General features: G+C 42.0%; 1 protein-coding gene across 2 annotated transcripts in view; it reads left to right on the top strand.

The window, feature by feature from the left end:
- Positions 1 to 19,272, top strand: part of DIS3L2 (DIS3 like 3'-5' exoribonuclease 2) — a 195,037-nt gene that overhangs the window by 98,744 nt on the left and 77,021 nt on the right. For both annotated transcript variants that reach the window (XM_014946064.1, XM_014946065.1), the window contains exons 11-12: positions 267 to 346; positions 17,841 to 17,953. In XM_014946064.1, coding sequence (XP_014801550.1) covers positions 267 to 346; positions 17,841 to 17,953 — 193 coding nt within the window. The remainder of the gene's footprint in view (positions 1 to 266; positions 347 to 17,840; positions 17,954 to 19,272) is intronic.

Raw genomic sequence — 19,272 nt, 5'->3', positions numbered from 1 at the left:
GGTATGTGGTGGGTTTTTCATTTTCTTTTGCTTGCTTTTTTTGTTTAGGGGGGAGTTTTGTTTGTTTTGGGGCTTCCCCCCCCCCCTTTTTTTTTTTTTTTAGATTAGATTTAGACTTTTAGATTAGATTGGAAGATGTTTCAACAAACAGAGTCTTCTGAAAACATGGTTGTTGTTGTCTGGGTGTCTCTGATGGCTTCTGTGTTTTGATACTTTCTTTATGACTGGAAGATAAATTTTTCTTTTCTTCTTTTTTCCCTGGATAGGAAAGAATGCATTTTCACCATCGACCCATCAACTGCCAAGGATCTTGATGATGCTTTGTCCTGTAAACAACTCCCTGACGGTATGAGATATATTTTACAAAATACTTCTCAGTGTTTATATTCAGCCGTTGACACATTCATATGTATAATTTGTCACAAAGTATTCTTTACCAAATATGAGTAGAGTAATAAACTAGTTTTTCTCTTGTTGTTTTAATTGCCTGTTTTCAGAAATCTTACAGCAGATATCTTCAAGTTGCACTCTGAAGCAGTCTTGGTGTCAGGAAATGCAGAACCATAGTGTTTTGCATAATCAGAGCTGTAATTTGATTTGAGCAGATCTCATCTGTCTCCTGTCATTACGGGAGCTACAGCTGAATAGTGAATATGCCACTCTTGCAGACTGAAGTCTAGCAAAACTTTGACCTTGAATACACAGTCCCTGGATAAAGGAATCCAGTTTTTTGAAGGTCACTGGCTGAATTGCTTTTTGGTGTTTATGGGATGCTGGGAATTGTCAAATGAACAGAGTGTGCCTTATAAGCTGTGCTATTCTTCTCATTGCGTTTTAAGCTTTAAGTTCTGCCTTATTTGTACTTTTACTATGCTGTGAGCCAACAGAACAGAAAGTAAAGCTCCAGAAGCCAAATCTTGATGATTCTGACTTGAGGAACTTCCTGCTTGTAAGCTGACTTTGCCATCCAAGTTCTGTTCGTTTATTTTGATGAGATCCAGTAACAGGCTTGATTAGAAAAAAATGCATTATTTGATTAGCCGATCCACCACTAATGAAGATGATAAAGTGATGATTTTTTTACGTGTGTTTAGTTTTTCTTGCTCTTGTTAATCATCACAATATGATGACATCAAAGGCATGGGTTTTGGGTTGATTTCATTCTGTGCAATGTGGCCAATTCCAATTCTGGAATTGTCATGTCATTTAGACCTAGGCACAGAATAATATTACAGGGCTATAAAACTGATAAAATCAGAGAAGAAAGAAAATTTGAGGCAAATAAAATTATTTCTAATTATACTGTACGATAGCAGTTTTGAGTCAACAGTAAGGAAAAATTGCTGTTCTATTTCACAGAAAGTTTAAACGGTCGTCTTAAGAGGTCCTAAGCTGAACTCTGTTCTCCTGCTTTCCACTTTGTCACTTGAATTATCTGTAGATTTATGGCAATGTTGAGATTCCGCAGCCTCTCAGATCTGAGGTGTTGAAACTCTGGCTTCTGAGTCTCTACTGCTCACAAACGTGTGGGGTTTAGTTGCTGCATGAAACCATTCACTGAGCTGGTTTGTAGTGCATACACGTCTGCATTTTTCTCTTATCCATGAGCCGTTTGGAGAAAGTAGTCAAGAAAAATATCTGTTTGAACAAGAATTCTTCTTTCCCAGAAAGTCTGCAAAACCATTGCAGGGCTGTCACTCATACCTGGGACTTGTATCTGCTGCTCAGGGCTGCACTTTGAAGTCTGCCTTGTCTCTTTGACCCCAGCTGTGGAAAGCTATGTTGCTTTTTGCTCTTTGTACAGACATGAGGCAGAGGGAGCTCCCTGCATGTGGGAGAGAAAGAAAACACCCAAATCATCTTGGCCTGTTTATTTCTGACTCGTCCTTCTCCCAGGGACTGTGTTAGACCTGTGCTGGAGTCTCCCCATAAAGGTTTTCCCTGCTTTTCCCTGATCTTCTGTGAAGGCTAAGGAATACGTGAAAGGGTCATATCAAAGCCATGCTTTCAGGGATTGTCTTTACCTGTCTATAACACAGGAGCAGGCAAAGTTCTCTCTCCCAGGATATCCTGCTATTTCAAAGGTGATCTCTGATGCACTTACCACAGCAGACTGAGGATGCTTCTGCAGTCAAAGATAATACTTGCTTTTCCCAGGAAAACCAGGTGGTTGGGAAAGAAGGGTAAAATGGATCAGACTACAGGGTCACTCTGCATAGAAGAAGGTTTGCAAAGCTCCATTTTTCAAATAAAACAAATGTGGAAGGTGGAGGAACCTTCTTCTCTTTCAGTTCCCCAAAATAAACTTTGCCAATGTGTTTTAGAAGAAACATGAAGAAACTGGGAAGGAGTAGGGGACAGGACACGTCTGTCTACCTCAGAGTAAAAGTAAAGATTTGCTTGCCATGTATTCAAAATTTATAGAATGGGAAATCCAGCGTGGATTTACTGCTTTTGGAAGTTTCCCATCTTTCTCAGGATCATTGGGCACATCCCCTTTTCCTCCAGATGAGCCTCAAAGGAGACAATCCAAGAAGCTGTTCAGTGAATGCACCTGTTGGTGGCTGTCCCAGCCCAAAGACCTTTTTTCACCCCCACGTCTCATCTCATTTTCCATGAACCGTTAAGTGGGAGCCTGCTCACAGCAGTCCTTTAGTGTGCTGTATCTCTGCCTTTTGGCTGGAGCTGCGTGTCCTCCAACAGGCTTGTTCCACCTTGGAGTCCTCTCAGTTAGAACATGCTCTGAACTGGAGCCTTCTTTAAGAGCTATCTTATCTGTGCCATCCTGGGCATTGTGCCCTCTGTCTCCCCTTTCAGTCTCTGATCTGCCATGAGAGTGGTGCCCGCGCTCCATCACAGCACTGCCTCAGCCTTAGGCCGAGGAAAGTCAGCCCCTGAAAAAAACAGTTTTGATGCTGGTGAATGTCCCAGGGACCAGGTTTTAAATCAATGTGGGAAGAACTGCCATGGAAATACCCCTTCTTTAATTTTGAAATCTGTGGTGTTTATTCTGAGGAGACCTTGTGGGTCAGAAGGAAGTACAGGCAGGAAACTAGGACCTGGTGGTTTTTGATGCAGTTACAAAGAGTTGGGAGGGAGCTGAGGAGCTGAGTGGGAGCAAGCAGCCTAAAAAGACTGTGGGAAACCCCTCTGCATCCTTTGAGCAGGCATGATGGCTGGCTGGCCAACTTAGTGTGGGTCCCCAAGCCAGCAGAGGAAGGAAATCTCAGCGTTGTATCTGTGCTGCAATGTTTGTTTAAAACATGAGATATCTCTGAAGTGGAGATGTCCAGTCTGATACCTGGAATCACTTCCATTGTTAAGGCTCCTGATGTTGTGCAAGAAGGTGCTTGCAGAATCCATTTAGTGAAGATGAGTAGTAAAAGCAACTAAGACCTGTAATGATGGGATCTTGTCCATTAGCCTTCCCATGTGCTGCTGTTTGAGTCACGAACTTGATCTAGCATTTCATGAACCTTTTCCTCTACCAACTATGGTTCAGTACTGGAATGCTAAATTCCAAAGCTTAAACTTTTTGAATACTTTCTGGTCTGAAGAACCCAATCAAAACATTATTTCAGGGGCCTTCTATAAGGGGTATCTGTTTCACATGCAGTTGGCAATATATGCCATATCCTGTGCACCTTTCTGAGGTGTCCCCTCGGAAGTACAGCTGTAGAGCTTGTGGCCCAAGGCACAAGGTGCTAGGTCCTCAGCCAGGGTATGAGCTTCACATACAGTCTGTTATTAGCAGAAATATGGATATTTACATTACCTGATAGCCCACTGTGAGCTGATAGCCTTTCTCAGTGTTTTTCAACCTGTGGTCCACTGACTACAGTAGCACTCCCTAGATTGCTATTAAAGGCCTGTGAAATGTGGCTGGCAAAAGCAGGAGTATAAATCAATCAGCGTATGTGAAATTTTAAGATACCTGTACTTTGACTTAAAATTTTGCAGGAATTTGAAAATTCAGAAAGGTCCAAAACCAATGCTGGGAGTCCTTTGTGCAAAGCTGCGGCCATTCCCGACTCTTCGGTGTTAAGGAGAGCCCCTATGGGAACCTCAGTCTTGTGCTTAACAGAGCCTCTTGCTATGTTTTGGAGGTAGCCTAAGGATTTTTGGCTTTAAAAGTTGCTATGCTAGCTGCAATTATTATGACAAAGAGTTGTTTTAGAGGTTAAGAGCTTATCCAGGTCTGGCAAGGCTGCATCTCTCATGAGGGCAAAGTTGTGTTAAGAGTTAACACGGCTTTTATTCCAAGTGTAAACGCAGTTACAAGAAATTATTATTTTTTCCATCTTTTTTGCCCATACGTAAAACACTTCAAAAAAAACCAACCCCAACACCAAAAAACCCTAACGTGAGCAAACCACATATCTGGCATCCTCATGATGTCAGGAGTTCTCCAAAAATCAACAGAGAATGCAGAACCCAATTCAGAAAATGTCTCACTCTTGGTGTATAGCACTTGTAATAACTACAAGGAAAAAAGAAGCCACTCATTACCTGCACTTCTTCTATCAGACAGCTAAATCAGTGCATTTCAGAAGATTTTGAAGAATGAAAGTGTCTTTGTCCTCAAGCGTTTGTTGCTAATGTGTTCAAGACTGAGGCATTTTCTTTGACTTGAAGGATCTTAAGCAACAAGCAGAGAGTTTTTGCACCTCTGCTTTGTTTTATAAAGAATCTCAGTGTAACCCTTATCTGTTCCAGTCACTGGATGAAGGACTCGCCCATGCCACCTACTCAGTAAAAGATGGAAAGTCATTTTTTGCAGAAGTAATCCCCACAGAGAACTACCCAATAGGAAAGTGTCAGTAGCAAAGGAAGCATAGAATGGTTGTGGGAATAGCTGTATTTTTAATGGAGCTCGCAGTAGGATATTGCAGCAGTTGGAAAGTTTTCAGGGATATATGTCTTAAGTGGGCCAGTCTGGTTTTGAGAGGATTTTATATTGGAGTCTGCTTTTGATTAACAGTCGTGCTCCTCGTTATTGTTTAATGATAGCAGTAGGGAGGTAAGCTTGCTGTTCGCATTTGTGGGTGTATATTTTAAAAGAGATCAGCTCCAATAAAGAAGGAAAATAGGGTTATTTATGTAACAGCTCCAGAAATATGAACGATCTGTACTCCATTTAGATGACTCAGCATAATCTTGGAGTAAAAGATGGATCTGGACTGCACCTACTTTCTACAGCCTTTGTAGAGCTGTTTCGGGGTAGCTTGAGGTTTTAAGCAAGTTCATTTCAGTCAATACTCTTTTGTGATCCTTTCTGCACGTCTTTTAGCAAGTTACTGCAGCCAGGAGCACACATCAGAGCCGTTCTCCACTCCTACAGATGTCCCAGACGTTGACAGAGAACAACCGTGCCACTTTCAAGCCTGAGTGTTTTCACCCAGGGTGCAGACCTTTAAAGATTTATTCTGATCTCATCATGTAAGAGCACACCAGGTGACCTGCGTCTCCCAGTGGAGCCAGGCAAGTTTCCCACATTTGCCAAACCTCTTCTGGGAATTATCTGCAAGTTGTATTTGTATTTCTGGTAATGTACACAACTGATGCAGTTGTGTTTGAAGGCTGCTTACTGGTAGGAGCAGCAATGAAATTTGACAAATTGCAAGGCAAACAGTTCCGTCTAGCGAAATGGCAGGCTGTGACGGGAAAGGATGAAGCAGAAATGATTGGGGTGCATTTCTGAGGGGTTGTCTTACCCGTGTGCTGGTCTTTTGATGCTCATTTCAAAGCAGTACTTCGGGCCATACTGACAGAGCTGCTGTACATCTTTTTCTGTGTTTATTGATGACTAACATGGTTCTTGCTGCTGTTCTTTCATTTTGTATCCCTACAATCTTTCAAAAAGTAATTCAAGTTTAATTTAAATCTTATTCTAGAAGGTATTGTTGTTCTGCAGAATAGAAACATATTCCACAGGCTGTTTGCCCTGGTTTTTTTCTCCTTAGTGATGTTGGCTGTCGGCATTTTGGAGTGAGGTTCGTATATAGATACATTCATTGAATCTTCTTAGTATTTACGTGATGACCTAAGAAAATCAGTCTTCTGCAGTGTGCTGCTCCCCTGTTTTTCCATTCCCTTTAAATCTCTTCGCCCTTTTGGTGAATTTAAATCAAATGCACTTAAGGGAAGTGGGATAAAAACTTCAAACACATTGTATTTCTGTAAGTGTCATGACAATGGTGTATAAGCACAGAAGAGAGCTTCTCTTAGTGACTGAAAGGTGAGAAAAGTGCAGCATGACCTTTCTACTCAGTGGACACCAGCCCATCCACTGTGGGCTACAGTTTTTGGAAGCAGATCTGCAGAGGGTGAGGACTCGTATCTCTGTTTAAGGGGCCCATTTCACACATATTAGTAAAATCAAACAATATTTTGCCAAATGTTGGTAAAATTATCCCTTGTCTACTGCAGTCCTGCGGATACTGGGTCTATTTCTTAGACCTTAGTAGACATCCCTGGTGCATGAGCTACAGCGTCTTGTGCCTGAAAACACCTGTAGAGCCATGGTAGCCCTGAGATGTTCTCTGCTGTCTCAGGTGACTGCCTGCTCTTCCTCTCCTTCCATCCTTGTTGTTTCCTGATGTAGATTGCAAATTTTTGGGTTCTTTTAATTTTGCAAAGTTGCGTGCACTTATATTTTGCTTATTAAGACATAAATATTCCCTCTTCTATTCAGCTTTGTCCCTTTGGCCACTTAAAGACTGTAGGGTGAAATTTGCTCCAGCAACACATGGCACAGGACCTTTCAGCTAACCCAGTTGGTTCTTGCATTGCAGAGTATAGGAAGAGTTTGTAATTAGAGTCATGTTGGGCTGATTTGCTTAACATAAACACTGAAGAATGGACTAGTGTTGAATCAAAAGTTACATTATGAAATTACTATGCTTCCTTCTTTGTAAGATGTTTAAGATGAACAGACTCAGGTTAGAGAGAACATGACGGAAACTCCACATTGATACATGAGTCAAATGTAAAATGACCATAAATTGCAATTTACTTAAATCTATTGCAGAAGTCAAGTATGGGAAAAATAAAGAAGACCTACAAGGAGTGCATAACATTTGGCCGTTTTTACCTTTGGTATCGGACATAATTAGCTCAGCTCTCCTGTTACCTGCTGATTAGTCTGGTAGGTTTTTGTTGTGTCACTAGGAAAGTGAAAAAGACATATTGCAGTGATTAGAAACAGGTACATATCCTTTCTTTCTATCAAGGGTTTGTGGTTGCAGATTCTTTGAAATGTACAAAATACGTTCAGGTCTGTGCAAAATCCAGATCCCTGCTGTGTCCCATAATGTAATCCCGTCTAATGCTGGGAAACTGCAGCATGTACAGTATATTTTGCCTCTTCTTTTAATGTACCATGGGGTTGTGGGCGGAAACACACATCACTTCCAATTTCCAGCTGCGGGGTTGAATGGAATCAGAGGGCTGGATTGCGTCACCTTTGCTCCACCAAACATCGCTCTTGTCAGTGAGACAATTTGACAACATAGGGCTTTCCCCAGCTTGAGCGAGGATAGGGCGGCTTGCTCCAAGCTGATGGTGGTTGAAAGGGAAATAGACTGAGCCTAATCCCCAGACAAGTGCATAAACCTGGGTGATAAGGTGTTGGGGTGGAAATTAAGAAAGTTTGGATTTTGTTGGAGCGTTGATTGCTGTAACATCATTTGTTAAAACATTTTTGCGTATATTTGAAAGCTACTTGTGAGAAGATCAGTTAAAATCCTGGTTAAGCAAAAATGGGCAGGGCATTATTGGTAATTCATATTTATTGCACTGGATTTTTGTACCAATTATAGATATTTTATAAAGATTATATCCTTATCCCAAAAGTTTTTTTTTTTTTTTTACAGTACACAAAGGTGCAGGGGGAAAAAACAGGATTAAAACAAAATAAAAGGTACATTGTCTATGAAGGACTAGTCTAATGAAGACCGTGGCTGCAGAACATGCAAACAGACGTGCAAATACCAGTAGAATTACTCATAGAAGTGAGTTTACTTTCCTGCAGGGAGGAGAGATGCTGTGGGCGAAGTCGCCTTCCGGATCGTTTCAGTTCATAAATTCAGGACCTGGGACAATTCCCCAAAGATTTCGAGGCGCAGGGTTTTGTGTCCCGGCGGATGTTGCTGACATTTGTGGATACAGACTTGAAAACAATAGTGTCAGATTGTATACTGAAGAAAAAAAATCACAAACTCCTTTAAAGAGCTGGTTAATGGGGAGAGGATCCAGAAATTCCTCTACAAAAAGATCTAAAAGCACTTTGTGTAGGATTTCTGTTCACTGAAAAGGACCTCAGGGACCAAGGGAGTCTTTAGAGGAGAACCGCAAATGACGGGTGATGATTAGACAGAGCCATAGAAAACAGGATTTTTCAGTAAATTCAAGCAGATAAGAATCAGAAGATATATGAGGACGATAAACTTTAGAAGGGTACAAATAGCTAGGAATAAATTCCCACATGGTTAACTTCAGTCATATATTCTGTCGCATGCAGGCAGCAAAGAACTTACTGCAGTATATATACTTTATTATCAACTTTCTTAAATAGCAGGATCCATCAGAATCACTAAGCTATTGTTTTAATTTCTATTGCAACGAAGGGGTCTCAGAACCCAGCCGAACAGCAAAAAACATCTTCTTACAGTGCAATTCACAACAGTATTTTTTGATTGTTGAATATTATGCTGGTTACATAGAAAGAGTAAAACCAGGTGCAGATGGAAATATTTTGGAAATCTTTCCAAAAATAAACAAAAAACTTGGATGGCTAAAAGTGAAATCTCAGCGGCTGCCTTCTTTTCTCAAAGAAGTTGAAATGTCAAGGCTCTTCAGTGGAAGTACCTTATGTGTGTTTGGCCTAGCATTAAATCCCAAGGTCTCTTTGAATGCCTGGGAACGCTCCCTCAGCCTTGGATTACTGTGTTCAGTAGAGATATCACAAAAGGGACTGACCCAGCAGAAGAGAGAGGCTGGTCCCTCCCCACTCTGAACCTTCACTTCAGGAACAGGATGACATCCTACACCCAAAACTCTTGTAATTCATCTTGAAAGCTGCTGGGTGCCACTTCCCATCTCTTTAAATTCAATGACTGCTGATTTCCTGATGGAGTTAGCATCTTGAATGGGTCTTGGAATAGCAATAAAAACAATTCATGACGTGAATACCAGAAATGGCCCTTTTACCTTGCATCATGTTGGCTGGAAACCTCACCGTTAAGGGACTGCAAGGAGTTTCCTTTGGTAACTTCTTTCCACCAGCAAGGAGTGCTTTCTAAGTTGGGAATCTGGGTTCGCCGGAGCCTGCTTGACATCTTGTCTTGGTGAAGGGTTGAAAATCCATCTGCCAAATGCTTAGGATAGACTCTGAGTAGCAAAGATTCATGTTGGGTCTAAGTCAGAAGTGGTCATCTAGAGGTTCTCCCTCCCAGGGATGACCACATAGCAAGTATTGGCATTGAGTGGATAAATCTGATGTATTTGAGGTTTGTATTGTTTTGCTCATTACACTTGACTCTTGCAAAGAAATCAGTACAATGTATAGAACCCCTGAGTGGAACTTGCTATTTTGGCACCTCACAAGGTCTGCACCTTGTGCAGGCGCAGAGGAAACCAGCTTACCCCTGACCCTCTGTAGTGTAAACAGGTACCAGCATAGGAATGGGGAGAAAACCTGCATGGGCAGAAGGTGGGACACAGGCATCACTGCATAAGGAACCATTGTGTCTGATCTCAATCTGCCAGTGCTGGACACATTTGATATATCAAAGAAACAGCACATTCTCTTCATTTTCCATCATTATACTGTTTGTCCCCAACGGTCCTGTGCTTTGCCCTGACTTTTACTGTTAAAATACTTGGGCCCTGCTTTCATTTGTATTTTCCTGCTTGTATCATGCTCATCGGTGTGAACAAATCTTTATGCAGTGTACTTATTCTGTTGGGTATCATTCCCTGTGTCCTTCAGTCTGCAATTAAATGTTTTATCTTGTACATGCTGTGTAAATTCTGTCCTCCTGAGTATTTAGTGTTTTTCCCTCAGGAGAATTCCTTCCTTGTGTTAGTATCCAGCTTAATGGTGCAGTGGTTGCAGCCTTATGCAGAAGAGCTATTTCATTCTCCTCCAGAGTTATTACATCAGGTTTGAAGGTAATTTTTAGTTTTCAGGAAAAGTGTAGGAATTAGGTGCATTCTAGATGGCAGCGTCTCTTGTCACAAGGTGATGAAGAGCCGACCTGGGTTCACTGGCAACACACAGGACAGGGCATTCTTGTGTTACGTTTCTCTGCCTTGTTAATGTGATGTCATCTGTGAGGTCTGGAGCCCTGACTTCTCATTGATCACCAGCTTAGATGTTTCCAGCTCATGGGAGCTGGAAGTTGGGAGAACACTGTCAGCACAAAGATCTACCCTGTGTTCCTGTGGGAGGATCGACTCTCCTGAGAGCCTGGGAATGCCTCCTGCTGACCAAGAGCCATCTCTGAGCAAACCCTTCAGCGCTGGGCAGCGTGGGGGAGTGCCCTCCTCACAGGGGCTTTAAACACTAACCCAAGCCAAGGTATTTGAAATAGTGCTGTGCTGGTTTGTGTATGAAACTCGGGACTCTCTAATGCGCGATGCTTGAAGTGCCACATTATAGAGGTGTCCTGGCTTTGGTTTGAGGTATAAAAGGTATCTTTTAAATTCTATTAAGTGGTTTTAGGACACTGCTGAATTTATTAGCTGCTGCAGACAAAGACTGTATGCAATTCACATGGAAGACCTGCTCCAAGCACTTAATTTAGTAATAGATAAAGTCTCCTCATAATTCTGAAACTATTTAAAGAATTGCTGATGGCTCATGGAAAACTCTGGAAAGTATTCTGCTTAGGGAGGGTTCCTTTCCTACTATGTTTTTCTCTTTTTCATCTTCACTTGTCCTTCATAGCACTTAACGAACACATGAGTTTTGTTTTGTACCTTACCTGGAGCCAATACCAAATTGGTTTGTGAAATTGTAGTTGACTCCATAACATTCAGTTGACATCAGGGACAAACTGGCCAGAGGTCAGGGTAGTTGAGACCTGACCTCAACAGTGCTTGAAAAGTCGATACAAAGCAGGTAGGAGTTAGTCCGGATTTTAGACTCATTGATGCCCCACATTGACCTTTCAACTTAAAGAAGAAAAAAAGAAAATAACAAACACCTGTTATGCTTTATTGTTATGAAATGCTGTGAATAGTTCCTGGTTCTCTCAAGATTGTTGAAAGCATGACTTTGCAACATCACCATCCCCATCAGTGGTTTCTCAGATAATTCCAGAAATGCAGGAAGTGTCATGACTTTTAGTATGGGAAGAGTTAACATTTGAAAATGTTTTTATTTTTATTTTTTCCCCTTACCCTGTGATCTCACCCTGTTTCTCACTTCGGAATAAGTGGGGCCAATCTTGGTTCAGCTGACATTGAGGTTTCAGTCCATCTTGCAGCTCCTGGGATCGTGCAATTAAATAAAAGTCGTAGCTTTTATTGTCTTTGCATCACCCCAGCTCCTGAAGGAAAGTATGTAAATGTGATCTGGAAAGGCTAAAGAGTTACAAGGTTGGAAGGAAGCAGTGGTTTTAATTGTGATTTAAGAGGCAAAGCAAAAGCCCGGACCCACCCAGCCCTTTTGCTGTTCCCAGGCTGATGCAGGCACTTGGAGTAGCCGCGCTGACGTGCTGCGTGTGCTGGCTCCCTCTTGGTCACCCCACAGAAGGTGGGGACCTGACCTTGACCACCTCACCAGGTGGTACAAGCACAGAAAAAAGTGCCTAAGAATAGTTCTAAGAAGAGTTCAGATATCTTGAGACCTTGGCCAGGTGGTTCCTGATGGTCTCAAAGTCTCGCTGTGGCTGGTGGGTGAAGGGGGCATTTCTTATGCAAACCTGTGGTGGAGGGGCTAGGGTGGGGAAATGTCCTAGAGGCAATGCCTGATAGCATGTCATATTTTGTGGATCATTACCCTTTAGAGGTGCTTGTTGTTTGTTTGGGCAGACAGTTTTTCCTCTTTTGAAGTTGTTGCAACATTTACTAAAGTTGCATTTTTGCTTGGATGGAAAAGTTACTGCTCTGTGCCCTGAGGACTTGTCCCTCTCTTGAGATACAGGATGCTGACTCCTTTTGCCAGAGTCTTTTCATGAGGCAATATCAAGGAAGAGACCTTTAGAGAAGGAAAAAGCTATTACTTGCTTAAAAAACGGTGTAATTAGTTGCATTTCGGTTGGCTAAAGGACCATCATGTGATAATTTAAAAAAAATGGTCTTCTTGGTAAACAAGTTAATGGATTTATGCTCAGTTGCTCTGCACTTTCAAAAAGCAAAATGGCCCTAGGGCACACAAGTAAAATTTAAGCACTTTCCTTGTTATTTTAAAATAGGTAAAATAAAACACACTGTCTGATTTTTCTGAACAATAGCTTGGCTTCCTGCTGTGGAAAAGTAACCTCAGCTGAGAATTAAAGCCACCCACCTTTGTCTTCAGGCTCCAGAGCAGACAAATAACTCTCTCTTTCCATGGTTCCACTTTTATTTTTATATTAAGCTCTTCTCCATCTTGCTCTTTTTTTTTTTTTTTTTTTTTTTCTTATTTTTTCCTTAAATATCTCATGACTTAGCTGTCAATACTTGGTAATGTAAAACTTCTGAACCTAATTTTTCAATGTAGTTCTGTTCTGAACGCCATGTGTGACAGTGAGTTGGATTTTCTTGGGTTTTTTTGTTGTGTTTTTTTTTTTTTTAACACCTCCCCCAGTTCTGATCTAGGCAAATCCCCCCCACATGTCTCTGTGTACCAGCCAGCATCTACCTCGCTTCCTGAGGAACTGACCTAATTTTTTCTAGTTTTCAGCTCGTTTTCTTTTTTTTTTTTTTTTTTTTTTTCTTTCCCACTTGCTCAATTCTCCCACTCAGTCATTCTCTTTTCTCTCTCACTTTTTCTCCTCTCTCTGTCCCAAGAGGGACACTTCTGTAACACTTGGGCCATGGATGTACGTACACGTGCCAAAGAGAAATAGAAATGTTTGGTTTGGATCAGGTCCTTCATTAAAAGGCATGTGTTAAAGATCTGTGGTGGCCTCTTGCTACATCCAGCAGCTTTCCCAAGCCTCAGTGACATTTTCTGCTTTGGTGAAACTTCTGTTTGTTTTGTGTCCTCCCTATCACTGCCTGCAGTCCCTCTGGCTGGCCCTTCTGTAAATGAGACCCTTTGTTGTAGATACTGTCCTTGCCCATTTGCCCATGATCACACATGAGAACCTCAGCCTTGATGAAAACCCATGCTCTACTGTAGCACTTCTAACAGCAAAAAAAACCCCCGTGCATGTAGGTTAAAGGCCTCATTTGTCTCTCTTTATGCAAGTTTTTCATAGTTTTGCAAGGTGCTAAATACTGCTTTTCAGATAAGAGCAGTAGCAGGTTACCCCCAGGGCAGGGGAAGGGAAAGAGCTGTAATTATTTGCTGCAAGAGTTTGGTTTCGCCAGGGAACAGGCAACTACCTTGAGTTGCTGGCAGCAGGTAGGCAGTTGGCTGTTTTCTGGCTAGGGCAAGCACTTCTCAATCTGCTTTGAACTCTTCTTTGTCTCCCAAACTGAGAGCTGAAGACAGTATGAGAAATAGTGGTTAATACAAAAAACTTGATATTATATTTTATGTTGACTTAATACTCTTGATAGTGTTTCTCTTCTCTCCTGAGAATGATGATGCTTGAAAGTGAGATGGAAATAAAGGGGCACGTGCATGCATGCTAGAGAATTAGCTTCTGCTGTTTTATCCTTGAAGAACTGCATCTTTAAGTTGCATGGTCCTAAAATTCATATGTGCTAATGTATGAAATGAATGTGCTTGGTCTGTCTCTGCATTTGTGCTAGGACTGACTGGTGTTGCTGAAGACAGAGAAGAGGGGTTTGCTGCCAGTGTGTTCCTTTACATACTGTTCAAATACATTCAACTCAACTCTCTAATTCCTGGGGCAAATACTTGATACGACTTGCTGAGTTGGCTGTTTATATGAAGCATTTACAGGCTGAAACAACCTTTTCCTTCTCTTACAGCTCTTTCTTGCTAATCCTTTTTTGTTTATAGTTTTCCTAAAGCAAGAGGGAGAAAGTCCTTTGAACTGTTTTGTTGTAGAGCATGAGATCGTCAGTGAAAAAAAAAAAAATAGAACAGCTTGTTCTTTGTTCTCCTGTGAGGTGCCACCAATTCTGCTTTGATTTTTAGCATTGTATAGGTGTTACATGCACAAGGTTTTGGAGCAGGTTCAAATGAACCAGATTCTCAGACGAAGGAGAAAACTACCTCCAAAACCACTGCGTGCCTCGTGCAGCATCATGAGAGGGGTAGACCCTTCTTTTGTTTCTCTATTGCTTGGTAACCTTCGAGAGGGAATACAGGCTTCAAGAAACACAGGTCTGTTATATTCTGCCATTCTAGCAGCCTGTGTGATGGTAAGCAAAAAGGGAAATTGTCTTCTCTGTGTGCAGTGCCTCAAGGGCATCAAACTGTATTGTTTGCAGTAAGGTGGCAACAAACCCTGTCCCTTTTGCACAGAGCATTGGCCCAAGAGGAGCTTTAGTGGCTGAGTGCCCAGCCCTTTCCCTATTTCGACTTGCAGCCCTTGGGAGGAGAGCTCCTTTTTGCAAAGGGCCTCATTACTGGCTTTTGCAATGCCATAGTGTAATTTCAAATAATACTCCTGTCTCCCATCCATCTCTGTTGCTGCGTCTCTGTATTAGCACAGAGGGGCTAATAGAGTGCAGCTGGTTAATAAAACATGCGGTGCATGGTTCTAAATTGCATTCCCTGTTGCTAAACGTCTCCCATGTAGCAGCTTTGTTGTGGTGGAGTTTGATGGGATGACAGTTTTGCACCCACTTTCAGATAAAATAATTTTAAAAGAAAAAATCCCAGAGATCCCAAGTGAAAGAAGCCATCCAAATGCCTTCAGCGTTTTTTTATTGCAGTAGATGCTCCCTTCAGCTCTTACTTTGATATCAGCATATGAAATGTCTGGCTTAATCTCCTGTACATTCTTATGTAAATTCCTTTTTTAAAAAAATATGTCCTTAAACTGGTAGCGTATACCTAGCTTTAGGGGTTGCTGTGCAGCTTTAGCTTCGCTGTAGGAGGATTTTAAATTTGGGGTAAAGCGAGTCTGTGGTTTGCAAAGTACTTGCTTCTGTAAGAAATTTAGGGTATAAAGTCTATCACAATGGAGAGCTACATGCCAAGTCTTGAAGCCTCTATTGCTGGAAAAGTAGATTTCTTCATCAAAATGAAGGTGGAGTAGCCCATGTGTAGCAGTCTGTGGTGTGTGGTCCATGTGGTGTCCCCCTTTCTCCCTTTTCTCTCTTTCTGACAAGACTTTTTCAATAAACAAGTGCTGGTTTAACTCTCCTTTCATTCAGGCCACATTTTCTTTTTTCCTTGGGAAATAACACAAGACTTACAACATGAAATGTTCCTTTTGTGACTTTGTCATAAAAATTAATGAGACTAGAAAAACTGTTTGTGGACCTGGAAGAGAATCCTGGTGAATAGTGTTTCTCTTTCCACAAAGCTCTTTCATTTTAATTAGCAAATAAACCAGGAGAGAGCAGTAGGCAGGTATTTCGGTGCAGGCTTAGGCTGGTATTTTGTCTAACATGTTCAAAGGCAGTGATTTGAGAGAAATCAGAATGGTTGATCGCTCTGCTGTATCTTCAAGTTCTCTTGGTCTGAATTTTTTGGGGGTGAGGGAGATAGGGTGATTCATACTTGAGCAAGACAAACCCAAGGCCTGCCAGTTTGCATTATGTCAATGTATGTAAGAAAATATTTAGATAGAATTTCCATTAAAAGTTCAAAAGCAGGGGGCTCACACTGACCCCAGCTTTTAGAAGCTCTGGTGGGAAACCTGAATGAAATTTAACTCTGTTCAATGTGTTTTTGTTGGCTAACTCCATGTTTTATTATCTCATGCAATGAGATCTTTCTTGGTTTGTCGATTTTCTACCGAGGACAAAAAGTTCATGTATGTAACAGTGCACATATTGAATTAAAGTACGATTAAAGGCATGATGTAATGACCCCCTCTCCTTTTCCTTTCGTCAATATTTGCCTGCAGGGTCAATACATTACAATATTGACTTCAAAGTATTCAATATTTTTTTACCTTCTGAGTGCGTTGGCTTTGAGTGCGTGTAATATTAAACCTGTTGGTTGAACTGTTGGTCTAAGACTTACCGTCTAAGTAGTTTCAGGCTTGGATGCTTAATCCATGTAAGAGCGGCTTTCAAGACATGTGATAATATCACAACACAGCTGTAGGCAGCTTTCTGAGGTGAACCATTTAATCTGCACTCTTTTCTCCCAGCTTCCTAACGAGTGGTAGAATTTGTCCCTTGGTGTGCAATGGGATTATTGCCCTCTCCCCCTGCTGCCATCGTATTTACTCTCTGCAGGACCTTCCAGGGACTGTGGGTTACGTGGACAAATCTAAACCCCAGCACTCCCATCTTCCATGTGCTTTTCTGCTGCCTTTTACATCTGTGCTCTGTTGAGAGGACAAAAGCAGCGCAAAAAAGCAAGGTGATGCTTTCCCTACTCACAGGGCTGAGTATGAGCAAACATGGCTTAATAAAGTTAATTAAAGTTGTTATGAATTCACAGTTGCACAGGATGGGTTGGTGCTTGCTTTTCTGAACTCCCAGCTGGGGGCCCGGTGGGCTGGGTGGCTCCTCTCATACCAGCTTGAACCTTCTCATGCTTCCTTCTCACCTCTATACATTTTCATTCCCACTCTGCTGAAATCTAGCACTGGTACCCACCCAGAAGGGCACACGGACAGATGTTCTGTGTAACGACAGCAGCTATGAACCATTTATCCTTCAAAAACGTGACACTCTAGAGAAAGGCTTTGATTATGTTCTGTGCGAGGTGTATAAACAAACAGGATTGTCACCAGCGTGGTATCTTATTACGTTGTCTTTTTAGAAAAATTAAGGAAAGAAAAAATATTTATAGATACCAAGGAGTTAGTGAATTCCTCTAAAGAACTAAATGTTATAATTAGGAACCCACTGCACTTAGAACTATTGTACAAATAAGCACCTCAAATCTAGCTGAGTCCTTCCAGAGAAAACAAAGGTCAATAGGCTTCTTTGAGGATTAGCAAACCAGAATTTCTTGGACCAAGGTACTAATTACTTCCAAAGCTGATGATGATCACTTCTTCCAAATCCAAATTATTGCCAAAACCTGATGATAAACCTCAGTAGTACTCCTCTCCAGCCTAACTTTTGAATTAAGATACTTCTAGACTGGACTATCCACTGCTGCGCATGAGGATTCGCTCATGTGTATTGACTCATATGTTGTAGCCACAGTGGCTGTGAATTTGGTAGTGTCCTGAGACACCACAGCTTTCAGCTCAGATGGAAGAGGTGGAAAGAAGTATCATTTGGGAGAGGGATCAGAGTTAAGTATGTCAGCAGTTACATGGAATCAGTCAAAGGAATCTATACGCAGAATCATTAAGACCTATCAGGATAAAATTTTGCATGTTGTCACTTACTTGTCCTTCTCCTTGCTGTCTCCCTACCCCTGGCTCTGGGGTAGCTCATAGGACTTACCCATCACAGATAATTGCCCTGCCAAAAGTGACCCCACAGAATATGCAAAGATCATAAAATTGTTTGGTTTCTTTTTTTTTTAACTTGCAAAACTGACTTCTGGATGCAATTCTTTAATTCTTTCCCAACGCCCTAAAATCCTTCATTTCTACCTGCAGCCTACTGACTTCCTTGTGCAATTTCAGGGAACTTCGAGGTGGGTGTTCACATCGCGGATGTGAGCTACTTCGTCCTGGAAGAAACAGCGCTGGATAAAGTAGCGAGCGAAAGAGCAACCAGTGTCTATCTGGTGCAAAAGGTAAGGACAACTTTTCCTTTCTTTCTTCTGACAACTACGTCTTCCATTTCCCTGTAAATTAATTTTAAAGGTTCATTTTCAGATGCCTGCAGCCAACATCTGGCTGCTATTGCAGCAAACCTACAAAAATGAGCAAACTGATGCTCCGTGTGAAGGAGACTCTGGTGATCTGGAGGTAGCTCAGGACCCAGAGCTGCATTTGCACTCTGCTGACCTCAGCTAGGCAGACCCAAGTTGGCTCATCTGCTTTGCTGTTGTGGCCGTGAAATTTGCAGAAGTGGTGATGGAGAATTTTGGCTTTGTCTTCAGTGCAGTAGGAGTAACTGATCCCTCCCAGGAGAGGATGTGTGGCAGAGTAGGGTGTAAAACACCCTGTGCGATCTCACATCTTGAGATACAACAGGAGGTTCAGACTCTTCTTCTATCTGGGCATCCCAAATACTGGATAAGTGGCGTTCTTTCATCATGGAATGAAAAGATTTTTGAAATTGTACAGCTCTGAGTGTAACAGAATCAAATTTTAAACTCAAGTTTAAAGCTGACCTCTAAACTTGAAAAATGAACAGGTTCAAGTTTAACATTATCAGAAAGGAAGCATCCAGGTTTTGTCTGTGCCTGTCTCATTTTCGGTTGAACGTGCAGAAACATTTCCTAGTTCATCAGATGCATTTGGCTGGTTGTGTCCTGTGTCAGCTTTAGGCACCAGCTGCATGAGGAGGAGTGTTGAGATGATCTCGTAGGAGCAGATTATTCTGCCTCTCCCCACACTCCCATTCAGTCAGGCTGAAGTCCTTGTCTCCGCAGCCCTTTCCGGGATGACAGGGTATCTTTTGTGTAATAAGTAAACATATCCTACTGGCTACTTAGGATTAGGAGTGATTCTTCCCCTCCCTTCCTGGATGTGCCCAGGGTTACTCTCCAGGGAGGGTCTTGTAATGATGCTCATTCCAGTAGCTTACTGTGTCCTCTCCATACCTTCCAGATAATACAATGATTTCTTTTGTTTTATTGAAATAAAATTAGTGGTTTGGTATCATATTAACCTTTAGCGGCTGTTCCGTAACTTTCCTTGGGTAGAAATAGCAAGGCACGGGGGGTCTCAGCGAATGGGTGGGTTTGGTGTCTCTGTGGGTACGGGCTGTGGGGAATAACCATGACAACCACTCAGAAGTGCCCCAGCTGGGTTGGTGGTAGCGAGGCAGGTGCTGCAGTTGGGACCAAGTTCCCAGTGACTTGCTGTTCTCCAGGAGCAGGAAGCAATGCGTATCTCATGGAAACAGCAGTTCTGGCACCAGAGCCTTCCCAGTCCTACGGTCTCT

Source organism: Calidris pugnax, unplaced genomic scaffold (assembly GCF_001431845.1).
Source record: "Calidris pugnax isolate Ruff unplaced genomic scaffold, ASM143184v1 scaffold111, whole genome shotgun sequence".
Lineage (NCBI taxonomy): Eukaryota > Metazoa > Chordata > Aves > Charadriiformes > Scolopacidae > Calidris > Calidris pugnax.
The sequence above is the reverse complement of the archived record's forward strand: the minus strand, read 5'-3'. Positions and strand labels throughout refer to the sequence as shown.